The 18,454-nt window shown below is 32.8% G+C and overlaps 8 protein-coding genes across 8 annotated transcripts; 3 read left to right on the forward strand and 5 right to left on the reverse strand.

Moving 5' to 3' along the window:
* Positions 1-38: 38 nt before the first annotated feature.
* NAEGRDRAFT_57071 (uncharacterized protein) lies at positions 39-2,354 on the reverse strand (the record flags this gene model as incomplete). Its single annotated transcript, XM_002681160.1, has 1 exon — positions 39-2,354. The coding sequence occupies one exon, from the start codon at positions 2,352-2,354 to the stop codon at positions 159-161; it is 2,196 nt and encodes a 731-aa protein (XP_002681206.1). The 3' UTR covers positions 39-158.
* Positions 2,355-3,052: 698 nt separating this feature from the next.
* NAEGRDRAFT_63608 (uncharacterized protein) lies at positions 3,053-3,865 on the forward strand (the record flags this gene model as incomplete). Its single annotated transcript, XM_002681025.1, has 1 exon — positions 3,053-3,865. The coding sequence occupies one exon, from the start codon at positions 3,053-3,055 to the stop codon at positions 3,863-3,865; it is 813 nt and encodes a 270-aa protein (XP_002681071.1).
* A 1,161-nt stretch (positions 3,866-5,026) lies between these two features.
* Positions 5,027-6,270, reverse strand: NAEGRDRAFT_63609 (uncharacterized protein; the record flags this gene model as incomplete). Its single annotated transcript, XM_002681161.1, has 2 exons — positions 5,027-6,012; positions 6,084-6,270. The coding sequence occupies 2 exons, from the start codon at positions 6,268-6,270 to the stop codon at positions 5,027-5,029; spliced, it is 1,173 nt and encodes a 390-aa protein (XP_002681207.1).
* Positions 6,271-6,631: 361 nt separating this feature from the next.
* On the reverse strand, positions 6,632-8,136 carry NAEGRDRAFT_63610 (uncharacterized protein; the record flags this gene model as incomplete). The annotated part of the gene is made up of 2 exons (XM_002681162.1): positions 6,632-7,318; positions 7,360-8,136. 2 exons carry the CDS (start codon positions 8,134-8,136, stop codon positions 6,632-6,634), a joined length of 1,464 nt encoding a protein of 487 aa, XP_002681208.1.
* A 753-nt stretch (positions 8,137-8,889) lies between these two features.
* NAEGRDRAFT_37962 (2-oxoglutarate dehydrogenase) lies at positions 8,890-12,055 on the forward strand. The gene is made up of 2 exons (XM_002681026.1): positions 8,890-9,358; positions 9,454-12,055. The coding sequence occupies exons 1-2, from the start codon at positions 8,987-8,989 to the stop codon at positions 12,013-12,015; spliced, it is 2,934 nt and encodes a 977-aa protein (XP_002681072.1). The 5' UTR covers positions 8,890-8,986; the 3' UTR covers positions 12,016-12,055.
* A 213-nt stretch (positions 12,056-12,268) lies between these two features.
* Positions 12,269-13,972, reverse strand: NAEGRDRAFT_82980 (serine/threonine protein kinase). The gene is made up of 5 exons (XM_002681163.1): positions 13,925-13,972; positions 13,779-13,851; positions 13,362-13,727; positions 12,853-13,318; positions 12,269-12,809 (listed from the first exon to the last, which is right to left on the reverse strand). Exons 1-5 carry the CDS (start codon positions 13,928-13,930, stop codon positions 12,329-12,331), a joined length of 1,392 nt encoding a protein of 463 aa, XP_002681209.1. The 5' UTR covers positions 13,931-13,972; the 3' UTR covers positions 12,269-12,328.
* Positions 13,973-14,764: 792 nt separating this feature from the next.
* On the reverse strand, positions 14,765-15,235 carry NAEGRDRAFT_3855 (uncharacterized protein; the record flags this gene model as incomplete). Its single annotated transcript, XM_002681164.1, has 1 exon — positions 14,765-15,235. A coding segment is annotated over one exon (471 nt), but the record flags the coding sequence as incomplete, so codon positions are not given.
* A 1,052-nt stretch (positions 15,236-16,287) lies between these two features.
* Positions 16,288-18,053, forward strand: NAEGRDRAFT_63615 (uncharacterized protein; the record flags this gene model as incomplete). The annotated part of the gene is made up of 2 exons (XM_002681027.1): positions 16,288-16,624; positions 16,669-18,053. The coding sequence occupies 2 exons, from the start codon at positions 16,288-16,290 to the stop codon at positions 18,051-18,053; spliced, it is 1,722 nt and encodes a 573-aa protein (XP_002681073.1).
* Positions 18,054-18,454: the final 401 nt, after the last annotated feature.

Here is an 18,454-nt window from a genome sequence, read left to right on the forward strand (position 1 = left end):
AATAAGAATGCAAAATCGAAACGATGTAATAATATTGTAAATAAAACCAGAATCAATTTCGATTTGACATAAAATATCAAACCAAAATTTGATGTACATTTTAGTATTATTTCAATAAACATATTTCTAACTCCAATGTTTGACTTATTTTTCTTCAATTATCTTTTCTTTACAGGGGGAAAATTTGGAGGAAGAGGATATTCAATTACAGAGCCAATATTTACAAACTTGAATGGCGTTCCTAGAACTGCCTGGTTACTTGTTGTTTTCTTTGGTTGAACAGTTGCAGTAGTAGTAGTGGTACTATTGGTTGGATTCTCACTTATTGCACAACATTTTCCATTAACATGATGATACTCGCTCGTTTTGTAAAATCTTCCTCTACAAAAGGAAAAGTAAATGTCCTTTGTAAATTTTTCATTTCCAAGAATTTGATAGAGTTGGAGATTATCCAATTCATCGTCTGAATAACCTCTATCTCTTAAATCAATACCAGTTTGATTGGCTGCTTCTCTCATAGATGTAGTGAGTAATTTTTCCCACAAGAGTTGACTAAAATTCTCTTGCAAATGACTGAAAATACATTCCCCTAATACTTTTCTATCTGCAGAAAGTTTGTAATTATTTAACATTTTCATTGCCGTTGAATTATTTGGTGATGAGGAGGTTGAATTTTCAACAACTGGACTTGAGATTACAACAACTGGTTCAGTTTCCAAGTCAATGCTCTTCATTCCTTCATGATAGAGTTTACGCAAGGTACCTGTGGTGTCGCTTTGAATGAGAATTGATGCAATTCTCTTCATTTCTCTTTCACTGCCACAAATGAAATGTCTAGTGCTGATAGATGCTGCACAATTTTCTGTAAAATCGTTTCGTTTCTTTGTATTCATATCTTTAATGTATCCATCTTTAACTTTTCTAGAGTAGAATGTTGGTGCCTGGTTCACTTGAAGAACAAGCAAACAGAGCTCTTCATTGAATACTCTTTGATCTACTGAACATTTTTGTAAATGTATTCCTGTAATTGAAGAATAATCAATTTCCATACTGAGTATTGTACTATTTTTCAATCTTTCAATCTCATTCTCTAAATATTGAGAACATGAATTGGTAGAAGCAATTGCTTTGGTAAGAATGGAAAGGTATTTGTCTCTCTCCTCCTCATCATGGAAATTATTGTGATAAGAAGGTAAGAAGGTAAAGAATCTATAGTAAATCTTTCTGAAAAGTGGTGAAATTTTGATTCTAAATTGACCATCATAACAAGGACAAGGAGACCATGAACCAATGAGTAATCTTCTAATAGTAGCTCCTTCTGTCTTGTATTCTCTATACTTCTCCCTATCGTGACCATTGGAAAAATTGATATTATTTTCTGGATCGTTTGAGTCAAAGTCATAATCCTCTGAATCCAAATTATTGGTATCAAAACTTTCACAAAATGGAATGTCAGATTCCTCTTCAAAATCTTTCTTTCTCCTCTTTTTTGAATTTATCACAAACTTGGCACATCTAACAAGTTCTTTATCCTCAAGAATATCTTCCTTAACATCTTGTTTCTCCTTTGGAATAAATCTCATTGTAATTATTTTCTTTAAATATTCAACACTTGGACAAATTTTGAAATCTGACTCACCATAGAATGAATAAGTTTCTGGTCTAATGTTGGATCTCGGATTATCACCCTGTCTTCTTAACCTTTGAAGAACGAGTAATCTTCTGGTATCTTGTCCAAGTGGATTTAAAACATTAATCATTAAGGAATAGTAAATGGTACTCTCTTCACAAACAGAGTCATAGGCCAATAATCTAATCTTTGATTGTAAAATACTCATAAATGTATTATTGTCAATGAGATTGTCGTAATATCCAGTTGGAAAATCACTTTTGAAAAACTTGTTCCAATCCATAGGTTCTCCAATTGGATATTCTCCACTATCATCACGTTTCTTCTTTTCAACAAGTCCTTTTTCTTCCCGTTCTTGAAATTCTACCAGACCATGCACCATCTTATCATAAACAGGATCTAAATCATCATCATCATCCTTTACTTTCTTATTCCTTTTCAAACCTTCATTACTTGATTCTCCTTTTTCTTCCGAATAGACTTTCATCATGGTTACCAACATTTGTTGTAAATATTCGGGTGGCATTTCACTGAGTGTACTTGAAAGCCATTCAGTTTGTTGTTGAGTGGGTCCACCCTCTTGAAAATCATACATATAGGAAGGAATTGATTCATCCTTTATTTCTTGTTGTGAATCATATGATGATGATGATTGTTGTTGTTGTGTGGAGGAAGAGGCAGATGTTTTTTTTTGTTTTTGCTGCTGTTTCTTGTTTTTGCCCATTTTTTTTAAATTTATTTTGTATAACGATAACATTGGATATTTAATGTTAAATATTGATTTAAATATTTAATTTTAAATAGTATTACAATAAAATTTAAATATATTTAAAAAAAAATAGAATGGTCAGAATTACAGATGCAACCACAAAGGAGATTATGAGGGATACTAGACTGGAGAGCCTAATTAAAAAATTAGTACAGGAAGTATTCAGATTTGGTTTTTCATTTGCCACTGGAGCCTTTGGTTGTTTTCTCATACAATTCGGAGTAAGAAGGCTTGTTATGATGAATAATACAACAATAACAACAATTGAAAATATGGAACAATATGAAGAATTATCATCACCATCAAATAATACAAATAATAGTAATAATAGTAATCATAATAATATAAATAATAATAATACTACTAGATGTAAAATTATGAAATGGTTGATGAAATTATTATACAATAATATTAAAATTATTTCAAAATTAATGAATGGAGGAATTATTGGAGTGGGGTTGTGGATTGTTTGTCAACCTTTGATTGTGGAAATGAGAAATTTAAATCAAAATGTTATTTATTATGTTAATTAATAAGCTTCTATCAAATACTAACCAAAAAGTGAATAATTATCATTTTGTGGAGATTTAAATCAAGAATTTCTAATCTCTGCAAACTCTAATTGACAAAACCAATTACTTTAATGAAAAAAAATGCAAATTGATGAAAATAACCTCCATCTCAAAGATGCACTCGTGATATACTCTGAAAAAGGTGGAATTAATAGAATTATGGAAAAGCTAAACCGATTCTTCAATAATTATGATCAGAGTAGATCATTATTTCGGAAATTGGACACCGTTCAAGAGCAGGTATTGAATGAGAAGAATCTTATGGATTATTTAAACAATTATCAAATTATTTTCATCAGTTTATTTGCAGGATATAACAATTCTATATGGAAAAGAGAAATGCTGATTAATTTATGGTATTTGGTAAAGAGAGGGAAATTAATGGTTGTCTTCTTGAGATCAAGTTTATCAAAAGTAGCCATAGAATTGGAAGTGTCGAGGGATAATCTAAAGAATATTGTTTGGAAATTATTTGATTTTATGGAAGGAGAGAAGATTATGTTACAACGTGAAAATATTATAAAGCTTAAAAGTAGCAGTTTGGATACGTTTCTAGAATCCTTTGAAAACAAAGAGGATGATAATCTAAACATTGTTTCACTTTCAGATCCTTATGTATGTGGAATTGATAAATCACATTTGGTCAACCCAAATGATTGGATTTTTTTAGGAAAACAAATTGAAGGAGAGAAAGTTTGTTGGATGATTCACAAGTCAAAAAAGATCATGTTCATTCCATTTTATGGATGTTCTAATGGAAATGAAAATCAAACCAATTTAATATTTAGTGCTTTGAAATATCTAATGTTTGAACATTTGGAAATTTCACTTTTGCAAAGAAATTTAAATGCCAATCGGAAAATATTATCAGATATACTCATTAATTTGCACTAAAGTTGTAAGATTTGATAGTGTTAAATCACTTCGAATATTTGTAATACAAGAAATATTTAAATCTACCCAAACTCTCTTTTTCACTCAGTCAAATATCATTAACGGTCCAATTTACCTCTATCACCTAAATAATGAACAGGTCAATTTCATATTAACTTGTTTGCAACCTGGAGCATCAACTCAATTATATTTGGATTTGCAAAGTTCCAAGATTATTTTTTTGTAAAGAGTTCATTTAACGTTGTTGGGAGTGAACAATCAGAACTACATTATTAAAATATTAATCTACATGAGAAACACAAACTAATGAATAAAAGGTTTAGCATTGCGATGAGAAAATTAAACAATAACAAGAATAAAAAAAGAATGCAAATACAAGTGAGAACTCTCTCAGGTGGTGCTACCAAGTTTGATGTAGAAGTTTCCGATAAGCTCATCTATTTGAAGAAGCTTATTCAGGAAAAGATTGGAGTTACCATTCCACAACAAAGATTAGTTATGAATGGAAAAATTCTTCCTGATGATTCATCTGTGAATGATGTAGGATTGAAGAGTGGTGATATAATTCAACTCATTCTCCAATTGAAAGGAGGTTCTTTGTAAACAAATGAAACAAAATGAAATATTGGAATACTAGGTTATCTTTATCTCAGATTTTGTCAAAACAAAAGCTTCAATAAATAACAAGTTATCTTCAATTTAGTTTTGGCTTTTAAAAACGCAAAATTATATAACCTCTATCAACCAGGGCTCCATCCATTTTTTCAAATATTGGAAACCAATCAATACAGAAAGTCCAATATTTTCTATAAAGATTCTCCCAAGTATCCCAGTGGAAATGCCAATTGAAAAGGAAGTTTTAAGTGAACTACCTAATGTTGGTAAAACACTCTTTATGCTTAGAGTGTATGGACATTCTCTGATTTGAATAGACAACTCTATCTGTCCCATTTCAGAATCAGTTACTGAAGTTTTGATGATCAAATTGTGGTCAAAACGAACACTTGGTACCCATCAGAAGAAGAAATACCAAATAGCCACTATTTTCACTTTATCTTGTTCATCATTGTGTTTTGTCATCATGTAAAATTACTTGATTCAAAAAACAATAATGTGTTGGATTTCGAAATCAATTCCCTATCCAAGCAAGTGAGGATAAAATTAATTTATGAAAGAGATATCTGAAAAGTTTTGGATTCTTTCTTTCAAATTATTGATGAAATAGTCGAGGCCTTTGGTGGATTTTAGCTTTCTAATTTCAATGAGGTATAGTTCAGTATTTTCAAGAATTAAGAGGGTGTCCTCATTGATTTCACAAATGAACTTGGCATCCAATTTTTCAAATGTTGATTCTAGTTTTTTCGGTACCTTATATTTGATGCGTTCTCCTTCTTCTTCGTCGTATTCATAAATAGTTGTTCCCCCATTGTAATACAGTATGAGGAAATTATTATAGTTTGGAATACCTCTGTATTTACCTCTCAAAGTAATGCACCTTGAATGGAAAGTATGTCCATCTGAGTGAATCAAATTTCTAACTGAATTTTCCCACTTGTTTCTATTAAAATCAAAGTGATACATATCAGTAACGTATTTGGACATAGTATAACCACCAAATATTGTCAAATAATCCTTAGAAGCGTCAGTATTCAGAGAAAGAACTGTCAAGGATGGAATATCATGTGAATAGTTCAAAAGTTGCCATTCATTAGTTTCCAAATCCAACTCATAAAAATCCTTCAAATAATCTCCATGATATCCTCCAAAAACATAGAACTTTCCTCTAGAAGGAGCATAACAACCAGAACATCCACACCTAGGTGTAGGAGCAGTTCCTGTTGTTTCAATTTCAGTCCATTCCCTAGAAGCCAAATCAAATTTCCAAAAATCATTCAAATATGTATTTCCAAATCCTCCAAACAAGTAGACACATTGATTTTGTTTATCATAGGACAAACAAGGAAATTCTCTTGCTGGTGGCCTTTCATCAACTCTTATTTCCTCCCATTTCAGTTGTAATGTATTTTCAGTGTCCAAGTCATTTGTTGACAAGTCACGTAGTTGTCTATCAGTAAATGATGAAATAATATTAGAAAGTTTCAAAAATTGAACATGCTCTAAAAAATCACCACCTCCCGAAATTGATCCTGAATATATATAATCATTATAGAAATAATATTAATCAATTTAAATTCATGTGATTATTATTTAAACAAACCTCCGAAAACAAACAATGTTGGACAATGTGTTAATACATTTTCAGATCCAAGAAAAACAGGATGATAATTATCTTGTACTATTAAATTGTGTTGAAAGGAGGAATACCATGTTGTTTCAAACAATTTTTCTTTTGGGGATGGTTTAGTAATGCTGGTAGCAATTTTCTTGTTCTTTTTCCTTCCCATTTTTTTTTGTAAATTCGATGAAATTTACAACCCATGAACTTGGGTGATTTTCAGAATAGTTTCACAGTTCTATAACATTAGAAACACTTGGATATGCTAATATTTATGATAGAGTTTATCAAAAAGTGGATATTATATTACCATTGATAATGGATTAGCTTTCAAAATTGGAGAATCTTATAGAATAAGGCAAATTATTGGTAGCTCATCAAGACAAAGAGATGGTTAGATTGGCAATTATCAATTTAAATAAATTGACAGAATTTGATTTTTGGAAGATTGTAATGGCAACTTCTTGAATCATTAAACTAAGCTAAAATATAATCCCTATCCTTCAAAGCTCAATTTTAAAAATCTCATCTTAAAAGTATTGATCTTCCCACAATTTAATTGTAGAAATTTCCTCATAATAATCATAAAATTCTGAAAACCTTGATAAATGTCTTTCCCAATGTCTCTCATAGAACGTTTCGTGGTTTGCTATTTTGTGTCCCTCTGCATTCACTTCATAATATGAAGTTTCAACCTTTGCCTCCTTTCCTTGATTACTGATATTGAGAATTCTCTCAGTGTAATCTCTTATATCCAACATTGAATAAATTGAAGGACCTCTCTTAATGGACTTGCTTACATTTTGACTAACATTTACAAATACTGAATATTCATTATTGAGTGGTTCTTTTTTCTGAGCTATTACCAAATAAATGTAAATAAAATCAAGATACTCATTAGTGTTTCCTCCAAATTGAAGAGAAAAAACAGAATAGTTTGAATATGTGTTTGTGTCCTCTAATGAAAACCCTCTAGTATTGAGGGCTTTTGTAAAATTAATGAGATAACTTGCATGAAAACTATTTCCTGAATAAGGTGTGATTGATGGACTTGTTGCAACATGACCTGTTCGTACATAATGAATGATTCCATGATTAGAGACTAAATATAAACAATCTGGAGTTGTTATGACAACTAGATCCATACCAACATGTTCCCATCCAGGAACAGAAAGAGAGCCTTCACAGTTATGAGTCGTATTAGTCATCATTAGACACTGTTCTTTGACAAGAATTCTCCTTTAAGATTATCACATACAAGGTATTTCTTCAAGTTGAAACCACCTGTAGTATACGCACAAAGAACATATAGACAATAAATGTTAACATCTGGTTGTTTTGGATCAATATTCAACATTTTTCTATGTTCTGAACTCATTAATGGATGAAATGTGAGAGCCATGCTTGAAATTCTCACATTCTCTCCAATCCTGAACTCTTTCAATAAACACTCATTGTCAACTGAGGAATAGAAAGATATTGAGGAATTTTTTGTATCAGAAACTGCAACCAAAAATTGGCAACATGAAGCAATGGAACCTTGAAACATTTTTGGAATTGAATTGGCTTGAGATAACTTTCTAATTGCCATATGAGGATTTCGATTAGAAGCCACCAATGGACAATAACAACCCAATGTCATGTATCTCTTCTTGAATAATTTAGTACTAACAACCTTCTTTTTATGTTTCAATACTTTTCCAATAATTTCTCCACTCGAAAACAATTCACATTCAAATTGATTGTAAAGATTATAATAAGGAGCAGTTCCCATCCATTCAGAATATTGACCTGACAAATCCAAAACTTCTGCCATCCTATTCATATAAACAATCTTATCAACTATTTTGCAAAATGATGAATTATGAAGAGGTTGCAAATTCCTATTCCACTTTTTATCGGAGCTTTCTGCAAAGAATGTTCGATACCAATCTCTGCAGACGCGAGAACAAGATCCGTACAGTGTTTTTAGATCATCAATGTGATAGAAAATTATGAGAAGAGCGTATGGGTCAAGTTGAAGTGTTGTTGACATTTTTTTAAAGTTATTAAAGTTCATGGAAGTGTTGTTGTGGATTTCTCTTGGGTTGATTGATTTATTTACCCGCCATTGTTATTAAGGGAAAATTCTTTAAGACAGGAATCAGTAACTTTAACAACAGAACCAACAATAGCAATAATCAGCAGTTACAAATACTGATTTGACAGAAACGGTAACTTGAAAGCGACAAGTGGATTACATTATCTGAAACATTATCTGAAAGAAATGACTCTGTTAAAGTATTGGAAATGGCAATTCATTATCATTACAAATTAAATCACTATTCTGAATCATCATTTCTTCAGATTGATCTTTAATTACAAACAACAGTATTTTTCATGAACACTTCTTTGTAAATTAACAAATCAAAGAATCCTATCAAAAACGATACCCTATGCCACTGTTTTTGATAGAATAAAAAAATCCCTAAAATTTCGCGATTTTCCATATTAAATTGAGCGAATGCGTTCCAACAAAGAGGGACCAAAGCTTCAATCATTTTGCCCGGTGCTGATTTTTTATTGCACCTCATGGTTTCTTCTTTCATTAAACATTAAATAGTAAAAGAGAATCGTTTATAAATAATAGTTGTAAAGTGTTGAAGCTGCAGTGTTTGGTATACAATATATAGTGGTGTGCTATTATATTGAGCGGTGCTGAATTGATTTTTCAAGCATAATAATTTGTCGCTTTGAAAAGGATTAATAAAGCTAATAAATCGCGAATAACAAATACACAAAAAAAAATGCTCAAGTCCCAACTCTTAAAATCTGCCGGCAAGAATTCAACATCAGTCGCCAAGCAAGTATTTTCTGCCAAGTCGAAGAAGCAAACTGCTCAATTGATGCAAGGTTTGAACTCACAAAGAAACTTGAGCAGTTCTTTTGTTACAAAGTCAACCCCATCCGACAGTTTTGCTTGGGTTGGTTCTAATTCTCAATATCTGGAAGAACTCGAACTTCAATGGAGAGCAAATCCATCAAGCGTACCAGTTGAATGGCAAACATATTTTGCTTCCCTTCCAGAAGTAGGATCATCAAGTGCTACTTTCCAAAGTGAATCATCTGGTTCCTCTAGCTTAAGTAGTCAAGCAGGTGCTCAAGGAGAAATTATTTCTCTCATTAGAGCCTTCCAAGTTTTTGGTCATCACGTAAGCAAATTAGACCCTTTGGGAAAGTATTCCGCTGATCTTGACTTCCAAGATATTCCTCAATTGGTTTGTATTTTGTTATTTAATTTAATAATTAATTTAAATAATTAAATTCATAACAATAATTTAATGATGATGAAAATTTAACAATGGAATAATAGCATATTGAAAATTACCCACACCTCTGCAAGATGGACCCAAATACCCCAATTACTCTCTCCCAAGATTTGATCAAGGGTTTCCTCTCTTCATCAAATCCTCCACAAAATACACAATGGACATTAAAAACTTTGTTGGATAGACTCCAAGAAACATATTGCGGAACTATCGGATATGAATACATGCATATTAACAATAGAGATGTTTGCAATTGGTTAAGAGAAAGAATTGAAACAGCAACCAATGTAGATTTAACAGAAAACGAAAAGAAAGTACTTTACGAAAGATTGACTTACAGTCATATGTTTGAAGATTATTTGGCAAACAAATTCCCAACAACAAAGAGATTTGGTTTGGAAGGTTGTGAATCATTGATTCCAGGTCTTAAGAGTATGATTGATACATCATCATCATTGGGTGTTGACAGTTTTGTTGTTGGTATGCCTCACAGAGGTCGTTTGAATGTTTTGGCCAACGTTATGAGAAAGCCATTGGCTCAAATTTTCAGAGAATTCTTAGGAAAGACTGAAAACAAGTTGGGTTCCGGAGATGTTAAATATCACTTGGGTACCTCAACAAAGCGTCACCTTCCTTTCACAAATAAGGAAGTTGAACTTTCACTTGTTCCTAATCCATCCCATCTTGAAGCTGTTAACCCAGTTGTTGAAGGAAAAGTTAAAGCTAAGCAAGTTCTTATGGGTGACAATAATAGAGAAAAAGTTTTACCAGTCTTACTTCACGGTGATGCTGCTTTTGCTGGACAAGGTGTTATTTATGAAACTATGGGATTGAGTCAATTGGATGAATATGGAACTGGTGGTACTATTCACGTTGTTGTCAACAACCAAATCGGTTTCACTACCAATCCAAGAAGTTCTAGATCTACTTCTTACTGTACAGATATCGCTAAATTCCTTAATGCTCCAGTTTTCCACGTCAATGCTGATGATCCAAATGCTGTTGTCAAGGTCTGTAAATTGGCTGCTGAATATAGACAACAATATCACGGAGATGTTGTCATTGATATTGTCTGTTATCGTAAGAGAGGTCACAATGAATTGGATGAACCAATGTTCACTCAACCTCTCATGTATCAAGCTATTGCTAAACAAGAACCAGTTATTAGCAAGTATCGTAAACAACTTTTGAAGGAAGGCATTGTCAATGAAGAACACCTCAAGCAAGTTGACGAACAAGTTAAGAATGTTTTCGATGTTGAATTTGCTAGAGCTAAGACCGATGAAAAGTTGGATGTTACTGGTGAAGTTTGGTATTTGCAAGGAAGTAAGTGGGATAGAATGAAGACTCCACACGATTACTCTCCAATCAGATCTACTGGTATTCCAATGGAAGTTTTGAAGACTCTTGGTAAACAAGTTTCTACTCTTCCAGAAAATGATAACTTTAAGCCACACAAGGGTATTGCTCGTGTCTATAATCAAAGATCTCAAATGATTGAATCTGGTGAAGGTTTGGATTGGGGTATGGGTGAAACTCTTGCTTATGCTACACTTTTGAATGAAGGTTATCATGTCAGAATCAGTGGTCAAGATGTTGAAAGAGGTACTTTCTCACACAGACATGCTGTTGTCACTGATCAAGAATCTGAAAAGAGATACATTCCACTCAAGACTATCTCAAATACTGCTCAATTTACTGTTGCTAACTCTAGTTTGAGTGAATTTGGTGTTCTTGGTTTCGAATACGGTTATTCTATGGAATCACCAAATCAACTCGTTATTTGGGAAGGTCAATTCGGTGACTTTGCTAACGGTGCTTCAATTATCGTTGATCAATTCATTTCTTGTGCTGAACAAAAGTGGATGAGATCATCTGGTCTCACTCTTCTCCTTCCTCATGGTTATGAAGGTCAAGGTCCAGAACACAGTAACGCCAGAATGGAACGTTATTTGCAACTCTGTGACGAAGATGATGAAACTCTCCCAGAAAAGGATTCAAGCAAGACTCTCCAAATTCAAAAAGCTAACATGCAAGTTGTCAATTGTACCACCCCAGCCAATTTCTTCCACGTTTTGAGAAGACAATTGCACCGTGATTTCAGAAAGCCATTGGTTGTTTTCACACCTAAGAGTTTGCTCAGATTGAAGGAAGCTGCTTCATCCTTGTCTGAATTTGCTGCTGGTACTTCATTCAAGCAAGTTATTGATGATGAAACTGGTGCCATCACTGATCCAAAGAAGGTCAAGAGAGTTGTTTTCTGTTCTGGTAAGGTTTATTATGATCTCCTCAGTGCTAGAACTACACAAAATGTTGCTCTTGTTCGTGTTGAACAATTGGCTCCTTTCCCATTCCATAGAGTTATTGAAATCGCTGAAAAGTATCCAAATGCTGAATATGTTTGGTGTCAAGAAGAACCAAAGAACTATGGTGGTTGGTCACACGTTTATCCAAGATTCAAGACCTGTCTTAAGAACACAACTGAAAAGATTAAGCATCACGATATAAGGTTCGTTGGCAGAAAAATTTCAGCATCGCCTGCCACAGGGTATGCTTCAAAACATAATGAAGAGCAAAGAGAAATTGTTACTCAAGCTTTGAACTGATTGATTTGTTGAGAAAATGATTAAATAACAATTTTAACAATTTTAATAATTTTTGAAGAAATCATGTAGCACTGTTCCACTTCCTTAGTCGTGACCTGGAATTATGGAACTGAGCTAAGTACCTATGTTTCCTCTCTCTTTATAACTTGATTCCTGAAAAATGTTAACGAATACTACTAGAAGTTAATGGTGTTTTATTGAGGTGAAGAGAATAATGTTTTTACTTGAAATTAGGAAAACTTTTTACTAACAGTTACACAATTAGAAAATATTTTTAATACAAATTACATATACAAATATTAATTACATAAAATTATTTAGAAAAGTCAAAATCATCAAAAGACTTGTTTTCATCCTTGCTAACACCAATAGCAAAACTGTCGTGAGCACGTTCGGAAGTAAATTCTGTGTCAACATATTTGGTATCGTTACCATCATGCAATTGTGGTTTGAATGGAGCAGAAATACCCTTACTATAGAGGTTATCCCAGTTAATATTCTTAAAGAATGGATGTGCTCGGATTTCAGCTCCATCTGATGGGCCACCTCCTAAACGTTTATATTCTTCTCTGTCTAATAAACCTTTAAGAAGAGATTGTGCATCAGCTGGAACACTACTTGGGAATTTGAGTGGGGCCTTCAAAATTAATTCATACATTTCATTAATATTTTCAGAGTAGAATGGTGGCAAACCAACAATCATTTCATACAAGAGAATACCGAGAGACCACCAATCGACAGCCTTACCGTGTCCTTGTCCCTTCAAGATTTCTGGAGCTAAATATTCAGGAGTACTATTAATGTTAAAAATGTTTAAAATCATTTCAATCAACATACCCACAGAATGTATAAGTTGGAGTATTATTTCCCATAGATGTCTTGGCCAATCCAAAATCTGTTAAAACAGCATAACCATCACCATCAAGAACAACATTTTCAGGCTTCAAATCTCTGTAAATAATATCATTCTTGTGCAAATGTTCAATAGCCATAACAATTTGAGCAGCATAGAATTTAGCACGTTCAACATCAAATTTAGTTTCTTCTCTCAAGTGGAAGAATAATTCACCACCTGGTAAATAATCTAATACTAAATACAACTTTTCTTCAGTTTGGAAAGCATAATGCAAAGAAACAATGAATGGGTGATCAATACTTTGCAAAATTTTCTTTTCAGCAAGGGTATGTGACACCATGTTTTCCTTGATGATCATATCCTTTCTAAGAACTTTCATGGCATAGACTCTAGAAGCACCCTTTTGTTTAACCTTCATAACTTTACCGAATGAACCTCTTCCGACAACTAACCAAATAATTAAAAAACAAAGCTTTGTGTTTTTACATACCTGTAAGTAATTCAAAATCGTTCAAGGAAACCTTAACATCTGACGATTTGTTACCAATAGTAATTTGTTCCAAAGATTTAGCCTTAAGAATTTCCTCCTTGAATTCTTCCAATCCTTCCTTATCAGATGATGGATTATAATTCATAGCTTTGTTCAATTCTTTCATCCAAACTTGGAACTCTGTTTCATTTTCCGCACTAATTTCATAAACTCTGGCCAAGTTTTTACCTCTAAGTTTAAAGCTCATAGGCTTTGTTTCATCAATTTCAACTTTAGCTCCTTGGATATTGATAAAACCTGTTGGCTTGAGCTCACCTTGTTTCTTGAAGTAGAAAAGAAGCTTTCCTCTCAATTCAAACCATCTTCCTGTTATCATCATGGTGATCAATATTATTAAATTAAAATTTTAATACTTACTCTTGTAGGTTTTAATTTTACCTCCCTTCTTCTTTAAATATCCAGAGAAGTCTGGCTTTTCCATAGGATTAACCTGTGTATACAAAATAGATCAATGATTTTGTTGTTTCCGTAAATAAAACCTCTCTTTTCCCTTGTCTACATACCTCCATTTTATTCTTCTTGTTGTTGTATAAATTGCTGTGGGGAGCAATACGAAATTTTTTTACAAAGTGCTGTGATGGTGATCTCTCTCTGAGCAACCTTCTTGAATACGTTGGACATCTCTGCTGAGGATGAGCATTTTTGGAAAAGAGTACCTTTAATACGAACAATGAAGGGTTGTAAAGGGATGTCATACACTTGCAACCAGACATCTTGCAAACTACAATTATTATTACATTGCCATTGATTGTTGTTGATTATCAAATGTTTTAAATTTGCCTTTCATTGTATTATCCTTCAAGTTAGTTTGGAATTTTGTGTTTGAGGGAAGATACAAGCTGAGATAATTATAAATCTCTAAGGGCGATTGTTCATAATAAGGATATATTTGAACAAATAGACTCATATGTGGAGTTATGATTAAGGCAATGCAGTTGGAGGGTGCTCTTTATTCTGGAAGATTCAATCTCTAACTGCTGCTTGCTAAAGAGAAAAAATAGGAGAGTTTTTTATTAAGGCAAACAATAGACCTTGAATTCGCTCTCATGAACAATTGGTGTTTCGCATTAAGGGTGTTACTTCCCTCTCATGTGGAATAATTAGACGGTTTTATAAGGATCAAATTCGATCGAGGTATTGGAGTTTCCGAAATATTGCTTGCTGTGGCTTTCAATCATTTTGGAAAGCATTTTGACACTGCCCATGATACCGGACTTGCTTATTGGTTGTAAGAAACTTTCATTATTCAAAATTCTTTCGGTTTGATACGAGTCGTCCTTCTTAAAAACTGGCAATGTTTCAATTTCCTCACTTTTCTCATGAACTTTTTTGGAATAATTGGACATGATAACTGGGAATAAAGACAAAAGTGAGAGGCAAATAAGGAATATGATGGTTTTTGGTTGATAAATGTCATTCACACTTTTCAATTCTGAAAGAATTAATCCAGCATGAACAGTTATATAATTAAATGGAATCATTCCTATAAATACAGAATATGTTTGTTCAGCAGCAGAAATACCAAGAACAGGTCCAGCAATATTTACAAACCAGTTTGGTGTCAGTGGAAATAATCTTAATGAAATTAAAAACCAAACCATTTTAAAACCTCCTAGTTTTCTATTCCTATTCATTAAGGAAGATAGTTTTGAAATTTTTGTTCTGAACCATTCGAAACTCAATAGAAAATCCTTTCCACTAAAATACCACAATACATGACAAAGAACAGCTCCAATAGTATTTAAAACTGTGCAAATAAATGTTCCATAAAAAGTTCCCATCAAAGCACCAGATATTATATTCAAAAATATTGTTCTGAATAGAAATACATATTTGTTAAATATGATGGAAATAAATTAGTAAAAATTAGCACACTTTCCACTTACCCTGGTACACAACAAATTTGATTCTTTTGAAGGATCATTCCTAATATTTCATTATTAATTACTTACAAATAAATATAAACAACAAAAAAGGCAGAATAATTCAAACGAATGCTTGTCAGCTTCCTCACTCTTGAGTATTTCATAATCCTTCTTAAGATCATCCAAAGTCCATACCATTTTAATATTTAGTTTTGAATGGAGTGGAATATAAAAGTATAATACAAAACATAAATTCAAAATTGACACTAGTGGTATTAATAATAATCTCCGATAAGACTTTTTGTATTGTTTTGATGAAGAAATAATTTCCTCCTCATCAAAATTGTTCTCCCTATGATTCATTGATGAATAATTTAGTGTCGGAACAAAATCTGTTGTTGTTAATTTATCATGGTGTAGCCTCTGATTATTGTTGGTATTATTAAATTCTTCTTCCGATCCTCCTACCACATAATTATTGATTCGATGTGTTGTTGTCGTAGTATTCAAAGATGTTGGAAATTTCATTTTTTATCAGTTGTCTTAACAAAATTTGTATTAGAGTTCATAAGGAACACTGAATCGTACAAATAACATTATCCATGGTCAACACTATCAAGTTAGCATTCTTTGTTAATGAGAAACGGTCAAAGAGCTCGAAACAAGATCGATTGATTTCAAGGATTTGTGAATTTTTATGCTTCCTAGAGCAAGTCATCACCCAACTTTCAAGATAATGAATACACAAACGAATTGCAACATCATTGGATAAAAACATCTGAATGATTGCACAAACTAGATTGCCTTTCAAATTCACTTCATGTCGTTGTGTGATTGAAAAAAATGGAAATGATTATCATGTGAAATGCTTATTTAACCCTTACAATAGAATACCAATTTGATGATACTTTAGCTTTAATTATCACCTCTAACTATTACTTTTATACTAATAAATATATTCGCCATTAGTACTAAGCCTTAGTGAAACTTCATCATAAAAAATGGATCCAATTAGCCAAGAAACTCAAGCAGAGATTTCTTCGGATGCTGTTGCTACTGATAATGTTACTATAAATGAGGAGCAGCCTCAACTTGTAGTGAGTGTTCCACCAACAATAACAATCAGTACAGAGAATAACGATGTTGAGGTTATTAGTAACAACAATGAGCAAGGAAGCGTACCGAGTTCTCCAACGCTACTAGTAGAAGTCTCATCTTCGTCAAACACTCCAACAATTTCAACTTCTGATGCTATGAACGTTTTGGTTGCAACTTCCACAGGCAACATGGCCTCAATTGCATCATCAATGACGAGACAACTAACAGAGAAAAGTATAGGTAAGATTTTTATTGAATTTGAAATCCTTAATCTTCTTTATCAGAGGAAGATTCAAATGAAGCAACTTGTGTGGATATGGAAACATCTACATTCGTTGATGATTATTCATCTGGCGATGAAGATGATCAAAACAAAAAGAAAAAGAAAGATGATCCTAAAAAGTTTAACCTTGACGGAATTAATACAATGAAAGGAATCATAATGGAAGAATGGAAAAAGTTTGGTTTTGCTGCTCAAACAAAACGAGATGCTGAAATGTGGGCACAAACACTTCAATTTCCTGGAGTTCCCGAAAGAGGAGAGGTTCTTAGAAGATTATTTTCTGTGTTTAGATGGGGTGGATTGTGTTTTAGACATAAGGCAATTGCATTTGATAAAAAGAAGAGTGATGACGATTCAGATTTTGTTTGGAAAAATTGGTATGATGTTGGATGGCCTATTTGTACAGCTATTTCTCATGGTGGTAGAGTAATTATTCAATTACCTAAGAAAACAGGATCCGACAGAACATATGATTATTCATTTTGGAATTGGATCATTACAGGATCTAAAACAGGGGATGTTGCAAAGCATGTGACAACAGGAACATCTGGAGACCATTGTATAAAGCGAGGAAAGATAATATTCAAGAGATTGAGTGCTACGCATGGTATTGATTTTGAAGAAAATGAGTTACCTCTCATGGATGGAACAAGGAAGGTATTAATTGAACAAAAAACCACAGGTTTCAGTTTGAGAGACACCAAAATGTTAAGATCAGTTGAATATACATTGAAACATCACAGACATTGGGGAATGAATATTCCAATTGGTGGTGAAGGGCAAACCTTACTTACAGGAAGTAAATCTTATGCAAATGGATCCAATGGCCATTTATACATTTATCACATGGCACCAAAAACTGACTCTTATGGTGGTATTATGCTTGGGTTAGAAGGAAGCGAATATGGTAAATATGATATGTGTGGTGAATACCACGGTGTGAGTGCCAAGTCAAGTGCATTCTCACCCACACTCGGTTTCAAATGGCATTCCAAGGAACATCTAGATTTGACAACAGTGAAAGGCCCAGGTAAATATGATTGTATGTTTGTGGATTTGTCATATGGTTGGGATTTTATTGTTGAAAAGTATGAAAACGAATGGAAGGATGATATGGTCAAGCAAACATCATTACCTAATCCAAACCATCCACAGTTTACAGAAATTTCAACAAAACTCAATCTTTCTCCAAAATTTATTTCATCCATTGTAAATTTGAGAAACACTGAGAGAGGAAGAAAATGGAAATCACTTGTAGACAAACGATTAGAAAAGACAAGTAATAATTTTAAGGACAAAATTACAATATCAAAGAAGAAAACCAAGTTTTACAATTTTACAACAACCCGAGCAGCAATCTCCTTCGCCAATTTATACGGGCAATAAACTAAACACATTTTGGAAAAGTATTAATAATGATTGGAAATTGAAAAGAATTGTACAACCAATTTTTGATATAAATGATTGCACAACTTTCAAAGAACTGAACAATTGGTATATAAAGTGAGAAAAGACACTTTAACAACCAGTGAATTGACATTACTTTTAAGTTTTTTCCCAAATGATGAAAAATTATATTCAAAATTTGTAACATTTATTACAATCTTCGTCATCAATCTGTACAATACAGACAATTCCTTGAGGATAGTAAAATGTTTTCCTATAGAGCCGCACCTATTACTGATGATATTCAAAATATAAATATGGAATGGGGAACTAATCATGAAGATAATGCATTGGCATGGAGAAAAATAATGACTTGGAATCTTTAGATTATTTGAATGAAA

This window comes from Naegleria gruberi (assembly GCF_000004985.1).
Source record: "Naegleria gruberi genomic scaffold NAEGRscaffold_7, whole genome shotgun sequence".
Classification (NCBI taxonomy): Eukaryota; Heterolobosea; class Eutetramitea; order Acrasida; family Naegleriidae; genus Naegleria; species Naegleria gruberi.